The sequence below is a fragment of the Amblyraja radiata genome, chromosome 3 (assembly GCF_010909765.2).
Source record: "Amblyraja radiata isolate CabotCenter1 chromosome 3, sAmbRad1.1.pri, whole genome shotgun sequence".
Lineage (NCBI taxonomy): Eukaryota > Metazoa > Chordata > Chondrichthyes > Rajiformes > Rajidae > Amblyraja > Amblyraja radiata.
This window is the reverse complement of record NC_045958.1, coordinates 93,568,504-93,584,799: the sequence shown is the minus strand read 5'-3', so window position 1 is coordinate 93,584,799 and position 16,296 is coordinate 93,568,504. Positions and strand designations below refer to the sequence as shown.

The following is a 16,296-nucleotide window of genomic DNA, read 5'->3' as shown; positions in this document are numbered from 1 at the left end:
AAGGTGCGATAAAGGGCCTGCTTGCATGCTGCACAGCTCTACGACTCTATGATTATGCAGATATTTTTGCAAGACGTGGGAATGCCCAAACCAAGAGTATTCTAATTGTACTTTTAATTCGTCATGCTCCCATGGTTCAAATGTTTTTTTACTATTATTCCGGTCCACCACTAATTTTGTGGCAACTGATGGTCCGGCACCTCCTTTAATCCGGACACAATTATGGGACCGCACATGAATTCCCCCCCTGTGGCTCCTAGGCCGGGTGAGGCGGCCAATCTCTATCTCATTGGGACCTCTGGCCGATCCCCCTGTGTCTCTGGAAGTCCAGCCCGACTGGAGCCAGCCGATCCGTTCCCATAGCTGACATCCGAGGCTGACGTTTTGTGGGCTGGGTATCTTGGCCCTCCCACCCGAGCCCATGACCTCTGTTGGCCTGTCAAAATGGGTAACACGGCAGGGCTCTGGAATCAGTAGTGGATCTGTATAAAAGTTTGAGATCTGTGCCTCAAATCAGTCAGTGCCAGGTTTCCTCTGCTCCAACTCTCAGCACTGTCTTGTTTATTTTGTATTATTTATCCCACGTCAGTGAATTGAACATAACATCATTTTTACAATTCTCCCTTTTTGAAATCGTGCAGAATTTCTGTAATAAAAACTTAATTAAATGAGGCACTGTTTCTCATGATTAACACAATAGTTTTCCCAGAGTCCATGTCCAAACAGGCATCACTAAGAAACACATTATCCAGTCACTGATAATCATCATCCTTCATGAATTTCTGAAGCAATATTTGTGCTAAATTACTACATTTCGGGAGGTAATTAAATGTAAGGCATTTTCTGTTGTCCTGAAGTCATTACTGGCACAAAAAAATAACTTCCCTTTCCCTCCCCACCAGCCAACAAATGAACTTACTGGAGCAAAACACTGTGCTGGATTAAATAATTCTAGATTGAATGGAGGAAGGAAAATCATTATTTCGAGCTAGTGGGTCAATAACTATAAATCCTAAATTTAATGTGAAACATGAACTGCTAGAGGAACTCAGTTGGTCAGGCAGCATCTGTGTGGAGGGAATGGGGACCCTTCTTGGTGAAACTCAGCTGTGGGATTAGAGATGTTATGGGTACTCCTGTTTGGGAATGATGTAAAGACATCAGTCTGAAGAAGGGCACAGACCCGGAACAACGCCAATCCATTCCCTCCACAGATGCTGCTTGACAAGCTGAGTTACTCCAGCAATTTGTGATTTGCTCATGATTTCAGCACCTGTAATTCCTTGTGTCTCCAAATTAAGCTATTATATTAATTAAGATAGACACAAAGTGCCAGAGTAACTCAGCGGGCCAGGCGGCATCTCTGGAGAAAAAGGGTGGGTGACGTTTCGAGTCACAACCCTTCCTCAGTCTGAAGAAAGGTCTCGACCCGAAACGTCACCCATTCCTTCTCTGCAGAGATGCCGCCTATCCCACTGAGGTACTCCAGCATTTTGTGTCTATCTTTGGTGCAAATCATCATCTGCAGTTCATTCCTACACATGAATGTTTCTATTGAGTGTTATCTGCTTTCATTCAGCTATTGAAGACGCTGTTTGGGACAAACCTCGCATCGCAATATGATGGCTCCTCCTCGCACCCCGGCAAGTCGCAGGGGAAGGTGCAGCGCCTGGGCTCGTCCAGTCTGAGGCCGGGACTGTACCACTACTGCTTTATGGCGCCGTACACCCACTTCACGCAGGCGCTGGCCGACGCCAGCCTGAGGAACATGGTCCAAGCGGAACCTGAGCAGGACACGTCCGGGTGAAGCATTATGTCAATTGTTACACTGTATTCAACTTGTATTGCGATGCAAGATCAGATTGGAATCACAGTGTGCAAATTTTGTTTCAAATTAAAAGATACAGCAGGGAAAAGACCTTTCAGCCCACTGTGTCCACACCAACCATCATCAACCATTCTTAATAGTTCTATGTAATCCTACTTTTACTTCCACTCGCTACACAAAAAGTCATTCGGCACCGAAACAGGCCCTTCGGCCCAACTTGCCCCCACCGACCAAGATGCCCCATCTACACCAGTCCCACCTGCCCACGATCGGCCAATGTCCCGCTAAACTTTTCAATCCATGTGCCTGTCCAAATTTATTTTAAATGTTCTTATACCTGCTTCAACTACCTCCTCTGGCAGCTCGTTCCACAAACTGACGAGCCTCAGTTTTGCTAAAACTGAACACAATTCGGAGCAATTTTACGGAGGCCAATTAATTACAAATCCACAAACCAATCTGCTGAATTGACTTCCTCCTAGTGGAAACAAAGCTAACTACAGGCCAGTTATTCTATATAATGATCAAAAAGCATGAATAGTTAGATTAATCAACTGAAGCAAACTTTGTTAAATATTTTGCACAATTATTTGTTTTGGGTAAATCCATGATAATAATTGGTGACGTGCAATTTTTAGGACAATGGCAGACTGTTGTGAAAATCCCAAACTTATACAGTTTTTTGGTTGCTTAACTCTTAGTTGGTTTGATGTACTGCAGAAGGTTTCATCGCAACTGAAGGTTAGCATGACGAACGTGACAAGGCATCGAGCTGACAAGGTACAGTCTGGTTTAGTCATCATACAAAGCTTTTGTTAACTAATGGATAAGCATTGAAACGGAGCATGTGGGTATTTATCCGGTTGAGAAAGCATGCAGAGATTGAACAGGGGGCAGCATTGAAGATAGTGGGGGAGGGGAGTCTATGCAAGATGAGAGAGGACATCATACGGCAGTGGACCAAAGGGTAATTATAACTTTTTATTTACGTAATATCTCTGCTATTTCACAGTAGGTGAGTACATGGTTAATTACCTCGTTTTAAATTAGTTTGGTTTAGTATAGAAATACAGCATGGAAACAGGTCCTTCGGCCCACCTAGACGACACCGAACATCAGTCACCCATTCACACTAGTTCTGTTATCCCACTTTCTCATACACTCCAAGGGCAATTTACAGAGGACAAATGACCTCTGAGGACAAATAACCGGCAAACCAGTGGGACGGGGAGGGAACTGGAGCACCTGGAGGGATAGCTCACAACATAAAAGCTTTTCACTGTACCTCGGTACATATGACAATAATAAACTAAACTAATAAGCTAAACTAGACTAAACCCACGAAGTGGCAGGGAGAACGTGCAAACTTCACACACAGAGACAGCACCCGAAGTCAGGATCGAACCTGGGTCTCTGGCACTATGAGGCAGCATCATCAGCTGCACTATTGTAGGAGATTACAGGCGATAAAATGGCCGGGAGATATCAAGTTTTCATCCTCAGACCTGGGACAAGGAAATCTCGGAGATATTTGGGAACCATGAGCACAGTCATTTTTGTTCCCTCCTGAGTATTATATGTTTTGTCCCTAATGATTGGATGCTGTATTCCAAGCATGATGAGAAGGATCTTGGTCCAATACAGTAGTTACCCGAGACCGTGTGCCAGTGTGCATCGTTCAAGTTATATCATTGCCAGTTTGTCTCTATTTGTTGTGCACTTTTCATGGAGTCGAAGCTTTCAGATGGGCAAAGTTTAAAGGAGATGTGCAAAGCAAGATTTTGTACACATGGTGGTGCATGCCTGGAATATACTTTCAGGAGAGATAATGAAGGCAGATACAATAGTGGTGTTTAAGTAGCGTTTAGATAGGCACATGGGAATGCAGGGAGTGGAGGGATATGTATCAGGTGTAGACAATTGGCATCTTGTTCGGCACAGATATTGTGGGCCGAAGGCCCTGTTCCTGTGCTGTACTGTTCTATCGAGTTTTAATTCTTTGATGATCTTTTGGCACTGACAAAGAGGGAGTAGTTTTCTCTGCCATTATTCCCAACTTTCGAAACCGCAAAAGCAAGCAAACTGGTCATTGATTTTGTGATAAATATGCTGTGTTTGTCCATTGACAGCACGTTTCAGAATGAGATTGCTGTGTGATGTGATTGCAACATGTATAATGTGTGCTGTCTTGAACTTCAGAATACGATACACAACTACATCCGCCTCTTTGAGCCTCTGGTCATCAAGGCCTTGAAGCAGTACACCACGACCACCTCCGTCCATCTGCAAAGGCAGGTGCTTGACTTGTTGGCCCAGCTTGTGCAGCTCCGGGTCAACTACTGCTTGCTTGACTCCGATCAGGTTGGTGCTTGCTTTGGTTAGAAATATCTCCATGATATGGGCCAATAGAAATATGGGACAAAGGCAGGCAAATGGGACTAGCTTACATGGGCACCTTGGTCGGCATGGATGAGGTGGCCTGAAGCCCCTGTTTATGTGCTGTATGACTCTATGACACTAAGTGTGGACAAATGGAACTAGCTTACATGGGACACCTTAGTCGGCATAGATACGTGGGCTGAAGGGCCTGTTTCAGTGCTGTATGACTCCACATCCCTGCGATGAACTATGGCAGGAGTTGAGGTGGTTGAGAGAGAGGCAGAGGGTGATGTCTGGTTCTTTAAAAGTAAAAAGAAAGTATGTGAATTTAAAGGCACTATCTTTAAATATACATAATAACACCATCCGGAAAAGTGGGGGGGGGGGGGGGGCGGGGGGAGGTAGGGGAAGAGAGAACAGCTTAAGATATATTTTAAGCAGTGTTAAGCCTTCGTGTCCTCCTCTTTGAAACACTTGCAGTAAACAGGTAAATGCAGTAAAGATAAAGATTAGCCAGAGTGAGAGGCAAGTTATATACGTCCAAAGCAGAGAAGAAAGTTTATTTAGCCGGTTGCGACAATGCCCGCTGTGTAATTGTGGTTGTACCACCAGTGGCAGGGTCTACGCCCAGAGGGCATAACTTCAGAATAAAAGGACGCACCTTTAGAAAGGAGATGAGGAGGAATTCCTTTTGGGTGGTGAATTTGTGGAAGTCATTGCCACAGATGGCTTTGTAGACAATGACAACAATTGCACAAATTGCTGGAGTAACGCGGCAGGTCAGGCAGTATCTCTGGTTTTGGGTTGGGACCCTTCTTCAAAGTGTTCTCTCCCCCCAACCCCATCACAATCAGTCCAAAAAGGGTCCCGGCCTGAAGCATCGCCAATATCCATGTTTTCCCAAGCGGCCTGTCCCGCTGAGTTACTCTAGCATTTTGTGTAATTGTAGTTTTTGTGTTCTGCTGCAACAGTTTTCAAATTTCTGAACAGGATTCCTCAATGTCTTGTAGCTCCACAGCTGTGGCTGAACTAAATATTTTTGCTATTTTCTAGAGCACACAACTTTATGGAGAAAATTGCAAGACCCTATCAATCAGTTATACTCCAAAGAACCAAAGAACCTGCCAAATTTGCACTCTGAAGGACGTTAGTCTCTCAATAAAGGAAGGAATTAGATGGAAAACTAAATTCTGTTGCCAGATTTCTTGGGGCCCATTTCTTTCATTCAATCTTCCGATAAGCAATATTGTATCTTGTTGAAAAGAGAGGCACTCCCGTCTATTATCTTATATTGTGCAGGACGTTTTCAATTTAGTTTTGAATTTGCCTGGGGTAATGTTTTAGTACTTGCCTTTCCATTCTCGTTGGCATTGCAATGTTATTGCATCCACACCAGAGGGTGCGTTTCACCTAACTGGTTGCTCCTGAGTCCAGACAGTAAGTGCTCTTGGACAGAGACTTTTGAATAAGCATATGGATTATGTGTAGGCAGATAGAGGTTGGTCTTGGCATCATGTTCGGCATGGATATTGTGGGCCTGAAGAGCCTGTTCCTGTGCTGTACGGTTCTATGTTCTAACTCATACTATGTCCATGAAGAAAGATTGAACTGGGTTATTTTTCTCTTGACAAGGACATAGCAGATATATTTTAAATAATCATTTAGCTAAACATGGAGTTATAAGTATGAGATGATCACTATTAAGTCTTGCAAGGAATTCCGGAGAAATCTCTTTACACGAGTGCATTTTTGAGCAAATAGCATAAATGTATCTGAGGGTAAGCTACTTAAATAAACGAAGAGGAAACAAATAAAATAGTTTAATGTTAGAGAAAATAATAACAAAAAATTCTGCTATGGGCAGCCTCTGTGGAGGGAGGAATAGATCAATGTTTCAAGCTGATTACTGTACAAAGTGAGCTGAACTGGAGCGGCAAGATCTTGTTTAGCATGTATACTAGAATGGTCCCACTTCTGCTGTAAACTCTAAGAAATAATAATGGGATTGGATTTCTTCTTCTTGTAGGTGTTTATCGGGTTTGTTCTGAAGCAGTTTGAATACATAGAAGTGGGCCAATTCAGGTGAGTGCTGACAGCTTTAGGATTTTTAGCTAGTTTTATTTTCCTATTGTTTCTTCTAGGTTGACTGGTCAGCAGCATATCGGTTGCAAAGAGGCAATTATGTTGAATTAAATATCTAATTTATGAATGTTCCATATATGAGGAAGTTGGGGCAAGACAGTGCTAGAGATCAAGGAAGAACATATATGCCCTGTAGTGCCAGGGACATGGGTTGGATCCTGATCTTGGGTGCTGTCTGTGTGGAGTTTGCACATTCTCCATGTGACCCCGTTGGTTTCCTCTGGGTGCTCCGGATTCCGTCCACATCCCAAAGACATGTGGGTTTTTAGGTTAATTGGCCTCTGTAAAATTACCTCCAAGTGTGTAAGGTGTGGTGGAGAAAGTGGGATAACAGAACTGATGTGAATGGGTCGGGGGTGGTCGAGGGTGAACTTGGGGCTGAACAGTCTTTCCATGCTGTATCTATAAACTCTAAAATTTTGAATGAAACATACAGCACAGAAGCAGGCCCTTTGGCCCACAATGCCTGTGCAGACCATGATGTTAAGTTAAATTGATCTCCTCTGCCTGCACTTGATCCATACGCTTCCATCCCTGCATAATGATGTGCTAATCTAAAAGCCTCTTCAATGCCACTCATGTATTTATCTCCACAACCACCCTAGGCAACACGTTACAGACATCCACCACCCTCATGTAAAAAATAACCTTTCCCGCACATCTCTTTCAAACTTTGTCCCTCTTGCCTTAAAACTATGCTCTTTTTGGGACGTAAAGAATTCGGCTACCTGGCCCTTAGAAGTGATTGTATCATTCATCGAGGTCTACCTAGGTACTATTTCCTGAATTTATCCCCAATTCCTAGATTTCCTACATTTCCACAAATAAAGCAATTATTTGAATGAACTCCATGACTGGACTACGCAACTCTATTAGAGAGAATTCCAAGGATTCACCACCTTCAGAGTGATCCTTTTAGTCTGAGATTAGATTCCTCTTATTTGAAACTGAGAGTCCTGATTCTAGTCTCCACAGCCTGAGGCAACATGCTCCTTGCATTCATCCTATTGAGCCTTTGGAAAAATTTACGTTTCAATGAGATCTCCAATCATTCTTCCAAATTAAAGGGAATAGAGACCAAGTTTGCTGAATCTATTCTCTTACAGCAAACCTGCCATTTTTGGAGAAACAAGTACCTGCAAATGCTGGTTTGCAACAAAAAAAAAAGCACAAAGTGCTGGAGTAACTCAGCGGGTCAGGTTGCATCCCTGGAGAAAATGGATCGTTGACGTTTCGGGTCAGGACCTTTCTTCAGTCACCTATTCATATTCTCCTGGGATGCTGCCTGCCTGCACTTTAGGTCTTCTTTCAGAGTTTAATTATTAATGGTTAAAAACGAAAAAACTCAAAATCTTAATAATTTACAAGTTGTTTACTTAATTTTATCTGTTCTGTTTATTTTTTTTCAGGGAATCCGAGGCCATAATTCCAAACATATTTTTCTTCTTGGTGTTGCTATCATATGAACGCTATCACTCCAAGCCAATCATTGGAATTCCCAAAATTATCCAACTGTGTGACGGGATCATGGCCAGTGGTCGGAAAGCCATCACACATGGTAATGACCCTGCCTTCTGATCAGTGTTTATCCTTGTTTCTTGTTTTAAAAGCACTGCAAATTTGTATGTCATGATTGTTGATAACCAGCTCAAAATTAGAAAGTATTTTCTGCAATGTAAACTTTTCCAAAAGATGGATTGAAGGTTGTTATTTTAAGTGTCTTTTTTTAACTTCAGTACTATTTGAATACGATTTCTCTGCTTAATAACGTTTTACGGGTGGCGCAGTGAGCAGCAGTGGAATTGCTGCTCTGCAGCGTCTGAGACCTGAGTTTGATCCTAACTATGGGTGCTGTCTGTACAGAGTTTATACATTCTTCATGTGACCCAGTTGTGTTTTCTTTGGGTGCTCCGGTTTCTTCCCACACTCCAAAGCCGTACAGGTTTGTAGATTCTGGTCTAAAACTTACCCCCCTAGTCTTGTTCAATTAAACACCGAAGACGAGCACTGGAAATCCAACTATCCTTTATTGTACACAATACCTATACCAATACCGCGGGACCGATCCTTGTCTCTACTTATTCCAGCCCAAACAGCCTTGTGCAAATAGGACAAACCCCAGACGATCGGCACACCCCAATGTTCCCCACTCTTTTATACCCTTACAAACCAAAGACGCGAAAATACATGGGGTGGGAGGCAACCCCTTCAAGCCAATTACCAATACGGGCTGCAAAGTACATGGAATGACAGTTCCCTAACCCAATCATGCAATAGCACATAACATAGTTTCAACACAAAGCACTTGGGGGGGGGGGGGGAACACTTCCATTAAGTAAAGAAACATTATCACTAGGTAAAGAAACATCTTTGGTGAAGCCACTCTCCTGGACCAATCACAATTAGCAGCGGGAAGACTCTGCAACATAATTGTAACCCAACATTTCCCCAACCAATCCCAAGCAGGACCTAGCTCCTTCTGCAAAATCTCATACATATTAACAACTTGCAGGGTATCTGGACAGCAACCTCTACACAACCCCTTCCCAGGCTTCAGACCAAAGATCCCATAGCAAGCAAGATAGATCACTCAACGAAAAAGACGTAGTACGGTCATGGGCAGATTCATGTGTAATTTTCGGCCCCATTTGCGTAACCGGCTTCCGTCTCCGCACCAAAGATCCCATAGCGTAGGTATGTTGCAAAGCCTACCTGAAGCGTCTTTGAAAATCTGCCGCTACGGGTGTGCGTGATTTTGGCGCCGTTTAGAGGGGGCGGGTTTAAAACGCGATTTTCTCTAGGCTGTTCAAATCGAAGATGTTCAGCCTAGTTAATTATTAACGAAAAATCGCTGGAAGACCCCGTCGCAAAAGCTATTATTAGGTTTAAAGGCCTTGAATAATAGTTATAGTAGTTTAAAAATCAATCTCTAAACCCGCGACCGCTAGCAACCGCAGGGTCTCATAAAGCAGATAGCAGAAGGAAGGTTGTATATTTTTACATTAAAAAGGGCTTCTAAAGATCCCGTTATACAAAGTTTACTATTGCGAGTAGCTCATTTTGGCCCCATTATATCGCGCAGTATTTTTCTGGGCATTTGAGGGCACAAATCTACCGCAATGTGAACGTTCTAAACCAGCGCGTTCCACAGAGACCCACTGGAAAGCTGATTTAAATGGGCATTTATTTACAGCAATTGAACACTGAATTCCTTCCATTTGGCCTATAAATTAATGTAAATGAGATTTAAAAATCATGTTTTATTGTGAATTATTTGTGAATATTATTTGGACATTTAGGCTATTTAAAAATGTTAATCATTTATTAAGAAATGGATAGATGTTTAGATCTAGTAATTGAAGTCTGAAATTAGCTACAATTAGGTAACTAACTAATTATATGCTTTAATTTCAGGTCATCCAAGTAAGATTATTTTATATTTGTTTCAGAATGCTTCAATCTATGATAACTGAAAATTTCATTCAGTTCTCTTAATTTTTAAGAGAGTTATGGGCTTTTGACTGTTCACGATCACAACTTTTTTGTTATGTCCATAGAAAATCAATAGGGAACAAGATGCTCATTTCCGAGTATGAAAATGGCCATAACTTTTTAAATACTTGAGATATGAAAGTGAATTAGGTGTCAAATTAAACTTATTTTTATGCTTTATCTGATGGGATAAATTACAGACTTGATTTTTAAAATCTCAAAATTTTGTAACATTGCTACATAGCGGAGCAAAGATAACTAGTGCGGAGACGGAAGCCAGTTACGGAAACACCTCGTAAAAATAAAAGTTATTTGGTAAAAATAATTTTCAGAATTATAATTTATTAACACAAACTGTTCCCCCGCAACGTTGATTACACTGCGAGTGGGGTCGGGTCGGGTTACTGAAATGGATGGAAAAAAAGGCCCAAGTTCCACTCTGTTGCGTACTACACTTCAGCCCATTGCATTTAGAAGGAGTGGTCTATCCTGCTCCGCTATAGGATCTTTGCTTAAGACTTTCTGGAGCCATCCATATCACATGGTCCTGCAGCTTTCTGCAAAAGATGTAAAAACTGGCTTTACAGATCTTTTAAACAGACATTCTACATTTTCCCAATTACCCAACATTTCTGATATTAACAGGCTAATTGTCTTCAGCAGAATATTAATTGTCCTTAGTGTGTAGGATCGTGCTAATGTGTACGGGGTGATTGCTGGTTGGCGTGAACTGAAGGGTCTGCTTTCGAGATGTTCCTCTCAAGTAAAGTCTAAAGATTTCATATTGATATATGAATGAAGTTCAGAATAGGCAAACAAATAGAACTTGGTGTATAGCAGTTTGATAGGTCTGACCCATGTAAGGTGCAACATATCAAACCTGGCAGTCAACACTTCAGGGCAGCACGGTGGAGTAGCTGGTAGAGCTGCTGCCTCACAACGCCAGACATCCACGTTCAATCCTGACCTTGAGTGCTGTTTGCATGCCCGTTTGCACACTTTCTCCTGTGACTTCTCCCACACTCCAAAGACATCCAGATTTGTCGGTAAAATTGTGAATTATCCCTAGTGTGTATCATGGTGTTAGTGTACAGGACGATGCGGAAAGTCTGTCGCATTTTGTGCTTGCCTGAATGATCACCAGCTCAAAGCCCTGTGAAAAAATTCCCACCGTTCAGTTTTGAAAAACAAAACAATTTATCCTGTTACTTGGCCAATATTTATTGCTCAGTCAGCGCAAAACAAACAAAAAAAAAAGCACAGATGATCTGTTTGTTGTTACATTACTTACTTTGGGAGCCATTGTGCACAACTTGGCTGCCTTCACAAAACATAAACTTCCCATCCAAACTACTTCATTGTCTATTAAATGTCTTGGGAGCACAGTACAGGTGCACAACCTTTTATCCGAAAGCCTTGGGACCAGACACATTTCGGATATCGGACATTTTCGGGTTTCGGAATGGAAGATTTTTAGCGTAGATTAGGTAGGTAGAGCTGGCGGCTTGGAAAGACTGGAGCGGCTGCCTCCTCCCCGGAGACCGGGGAATCATTGTAAATCATTGCTTAAATGTTAGTCAGTTAGTTTGGAGGGATTTTATGTGGTGGGGGTGAAGGGGGGGACTTTAATTCTTAGTCCCCTGCCTGGTCAGAGAGGCGGGGAGCGGGCAATGCCTTTCCGGGTCGCCGTGCAGTACTGTGCCGCGGCTCCCACATCACAGAGCTGGGGCTGCGGGTGTCTGGTCGCGCTGGATTTGGATTTGTAGCGTCGCGCAGCTAGGGGTAGAGTTCGCCGTGGTCGGAGCTACAACCGGCGCCGCCCGTAGCTGGACCACCGCAGCCCGGACAGCTGTGGGCCGCCGACTCCCAACATCGTGGAGCTGCCGTGGTCCGGCCACGGGCGGCGCCGGTTGTAGCTCCGACCACGGCGAACTCTACCCCTGGCTGCGCGGCGCTACAAATCCAAATCCAGCGCAGCCGGCCACAGCCCCAGCTCCACGATGTTGGGAGCCGCGGCACAGCGGTCCGGAGCTTACTGCACGGCGACCCGGTAAGGCATTGCCCGCTCCCCGCTTCACCGACCAGGTAGGGGACTAAGAATTAAAGTTCCCCCCAAAAGCCCACCAAACTAACTGACTAACATTTAAGCAATGATTTACAATGATTCCTACCCTCCCGCGCAATATACACTCACCCAATATACTCTCACCTTCTCTTTTATGAATGGGGATTAAGGCCCCTTTGTTGGAGGACCGACCGGAGGTTCCGCTGTCACCTCTGCGGGCCGCCCTCGGTGAACGTTTTCAAGGACCTTTCTTCAAGGACCAAAAAAATGTCCGCTATTCGGAGGTTTTCGTTATTTGGATCTTCGGATAAAAGGTTGTGCACCTGTATAAAACTTACACTCATTATTTAGTCTAGTTTTAGAGATACAGCATGGAAACTGGCCCTTCATCCCACTGAGTCTGAATCGACCTACAATCACCCGTACACAAGTTCTATCCTACATAAGGAACAATTTACAGAAGCCAATTAACCTACAAGCCCGAATGTTTTGCAATGTGGGAGGAAACCGGAGTGCCTGGAGAAAACCCACGTGGTCACGGGGGGAACATACAGACCACATACAGACAGTGCCTGTGGTCAGGATTGAACCCAGGTCTCTGGTGCTGCAAGGCAGCAACTCTACTGCTGTGCCACATTGTACAAAACTGACTTCAAGAGCAAATGTAATACCTGTGAATATATGTGTAATGTAGATAATATGTCAGTTACCAAATTAATGAAGGATTAATTTATTAATTCTCAAGCCCAATTGCTGCTCATGAGACCTTGCAATCCATAATGGTGAGACTTCTTTTTAAAGTGTTTTTTGTTGAACAATAACACGAAGCAGCAACTCCTGAGGTGCTTTCTCGGAGGGTCAGTCAAGAAAATTTGCAAGATGAAAGAATAGGGCTCAAGGGGGTAGTTTTCAAGGCAGTCTTAAATAAGGAAAATAGCACAGTCTTAAAAACTACCATGCTTTTGGAACAGTCTATTAGCTTTGGTGGAATACAGATTGAACAGAAACTGGACTCCAAGGTTTACAGTAGAGAAAGTAAACAGCAACCAAGATTGTGTTTCTAAGAATTTGAGTTAAGGGATGATTTGATGGAAATTTTCTAGGTGTTAAGGAGAGCTGATAATTTGCAGAGAAGCTAATTCAGCTCTTTGGGGATTTTAGGGTAAAGGAGTAAAGTCTGAAACTCAGAGCCACGATTTTCAGGAGTCAGATTAGGAAATTATTGTACGTGCAGAGAGCATGGTACAAACTTGGAGCTGTCTTCTGTAAGTAGGAAGCATTGCTGGGGCAATTATTTAAAATTGAGGTTGCTAGATTTTGGTAAACAATTTGAGGAAGAATCTAGGTACTGCCCCTCCTCCCCAGAAGCCCCCTGAAAATGTGGGGCCTAGGTCAGGTGAGGTAGCCAATCTCGGCCTCATCTGGACTTACATGCCGATTGGCAGGTTGAGTTTGCCCCCTGCGGCTGGGGCTCTGGAACTTCGACCCGGCCGGAGCCAGCAGACCCGTTCCCGTAGCCGACTTCTGAGGCGGATTTTGCGGCTGGTATCTCAGCTCCCCAAGGCAGTGACCTCTGGTGGTCCGGCAAAATGGATAATCCAGAAAGGCTCTGGAACCAAGGGTACCTGGAAATTGGTGATGGACCTGTATGTGGTCTTGGGTCACAAAGCAGCCAGGATCTCATTAAGTGACAGTCCAGGTGGAAGGAGTTACAACGTCTATTTGTACTTCAAAGATTCCATTCCAAGACTTCTTCAGAAGAAACCCCCTAATCTGAGCTGAAGATCTGCAGCTGCCAATGGTTAAATTTGGAGATGATGAAGAGACCAGTCTTATTGTGGGGAGAGATCATGGAAAGATTTGAAAGTTATTTCCTTATAGGAATTCAGAGGCTGGTCCAGTTGTATCTACAAAGGAAAAATAGGTTGTGTGGGGGTGGGGTGGGGGTAGGGAGAGAATACACGGCTATGGTGATGATGCTGGAGAAAAAGCTTCAGAGATATGGATCTTTGGGATCAGAGGGATTTCAGGGTCCAAGTTCATAGCTCCTTCACAGTTACAACTCTTGGTTAAGAAGGCACATGGTATCCTTACCCCTTCAATTAGGGTACAAGATGTAAAACACTTTTTTTCAGGAGCTAATGGGCATTGCAAAATGTATTTGTGCTGAGTTTCAAACTGCTGTGATCTGAAGAGCCAATGATTTTGAATTTCCAGTGGATAAATTCTCCTCTTGTACTTTGCCACAGCAATACCAGCACTCCAGCCTATAGTACATGATCTGTTTGTGCTGCGAGGGACCAACAAAGCCGACGCTGGCAAGGAGTTGGACACACAGAAGGAGGTGGTGGTTTCTATGCTGCTGAGGCTCATACAGTACCACCAGGTACACCCTGCACATTTTATTTAATTCTGCTGCTCGCCCTCCCGCATCCTTCCTGCACTGCAGATTATGACATGTTTATTAACGTACTAGTACTGAGATCTGGGTTCAAAATAACCAGTGTGCACAATAGTGTGTGAAGCAGTGACTGATGTTGATCCTAAAATGAAAGATCAGGAGTCTGTCCATTCGCCCCTTCCTGCTTTTCATTTAGATCATGGCTGGTCTGTTTCTTGAGATCTACTTGCATCAGTACCGCACCCTTAATACTCCCACCTATTGAAGACTCATCATACATTTTCAAAGGCCCCTCATATCCTTTTGAAGTGGTGAGTTCCAAATGTCCGCAACTGTGTGTGAAGAACCGTTTAATGTCTGAACAGCCTAGTTATTATTCTGTTATGATCCCTCATTTTAGACTCCTAGATGAAGTAGACTGTATCTACCCTATCAAATGTTTCATGTTTTATGCTCCTCGGACAATTCCTTGATCTTTAAATTTAAGCCAAACACAAGCTTATTCTATGCAACTTGCCATATGTTTACTGTGTAGACCAGTATCATTCTGGTAAACATGGGTTGCACCCGTTTCTTTAGCTTTGTAAGTGCTTGTTTCACAATTTGTTGGCAGTCAGAGAGTCATAGTCATACAGCATGGAAACAGGGCATTTGGACCAACTTGTACATACCCACCAAGCCTGCACTACTCCCACCTGCCTTAATCTAAACCCTTCCTTTCCATGTATCTGTACAAATGTCTTTTAAATGGTGTTTTTGCCTCAACTACCTCCTCTGGCAGTTCATTTCATATACCTACTACCCTCTATGTGAAAAAGTTGTCCCTCAGATTTGCATTAAATGTTTCTATGTCCTCTGATTGCCCTATGCTGGGTAAATGACTGTGTCCATAAAAAGAAATAAACACTCTATAATTTAGGGTTTTTGGGGAACTAGATAAAGAAATAAGCAAAGGGATTAATTATTCACTCCTTTGAGTCAATAATGTTAGACCTGTGTTTTGAACCTTGCTCTGATCATGGCAGCTTATGCAACAAGGCTAATTTTCTTTGGTTGTTGAACTTCTGGTCAAGAATCCCATGTGATAATCCAATAGGATTTGGTTTAATTTGTGGCCTGGTCAGAATATTTATGTTCGGGCGATTAACTGGATCTTGAAATATTCTTGAGTTATTTTTTTTAAAAATCTGGACGCCTTGTCTCTTGTCCTAAGCCAATTATTATCTCTGTTATAGAGGAATCCGTATAATCATAGCAATGAAAAGCCTGTAGGGAGTTCAAGGCAGTCGTTGAATTGTCTACATTAATAGGGTGGTTGTTGTCATAATGAAAATGATGGAATCCATCATTAAGGACGTAATAGCAGGACATTTGGAAAATCACAAGCCCTACAAGCAGAGTCAACATGCTTTTCATAAATGAAAATATTCTTTGATTTTTTTTTAGCCTTCTTTGAGTATGTGACAAACATGGTGGATCAATGGGAACCATATTTGAATGTCAGAAGATATCTGATAAGATATCACATTACAATGTTACTGCACAAGATAAGAACAGATACAGTTGAAAGTAATATATTGGCATGGGTGGGGGATGGTTGGCTTAGAGCAAGCAGCAAATGAGAATAAATGTGTCATTTCAGGTTGAAAATTGGTATGAATTTCTAGAAGTAAACAAGGGAGTGCAGATGCTAGTTTACAAAACTAAAAGTAATGGAGTGATTTAGCGGGTCAGGCCTCTGGAGATCCCTGGTAATCACTAGAGAACATGGATAGGTGACGTTTTGGGTCGGGATCCTTCTTCAGACTATGAATTTCTGGAATGTGTACAGGGTGCTTTTATAGGTACCCACGCTGTGCAGCTAACTATGGAATACACACAAAGTGCTGGAGTAACTCAGTGGGTTAGGCAGCATCACTGGAGAAAATGGATTGGTGTTGTTTTGGATCGAGACCATTCTTCAGACTGACTGTGCTCGGGGGGGGGGGG

General features: G+C 43.1%; 1 protein-coding gene across 5 annotated transcripts in view; it reads left to right on the top strand.

Annotated features, from left to right (window-relative positions):
• The window catches only part of htt (huntingtin), a 214,299-nt gene that overhangs the window by 116,333 nt on the left and 81,670 nt on the right, over positions 1–16,296 (top strand). For all 5 annotated transcript variants that reach the window (XM_033018340.1, XM_033018344.1, XM_033018343.1 and 2 more), the window contains 6 exons: positions 1,580–1,803; positions 2,530–2,608; positions 4,028–4,189; positions 6,234–6,289; positions 7,759–7,907; positions 14,156–14,292. In XM_033018340.1, coding sequence (XP_032874231.1) covers positions 1,580–1,803; positions 2,530–2,608; positions 4,028–4,189; positions 6,234–6,289; positions 7,759–7,907; positions 14,156–14,292 — 807 coding nt within the window. The remainder of the gene's footprint in view (positions 1–1,579; positions 1,804–2,529; positions 2,609–4,027; positions 4,190–6,233; positions 6,290–7,758; positions 7,908–14,155; positions 14,293–16,296) is intronic.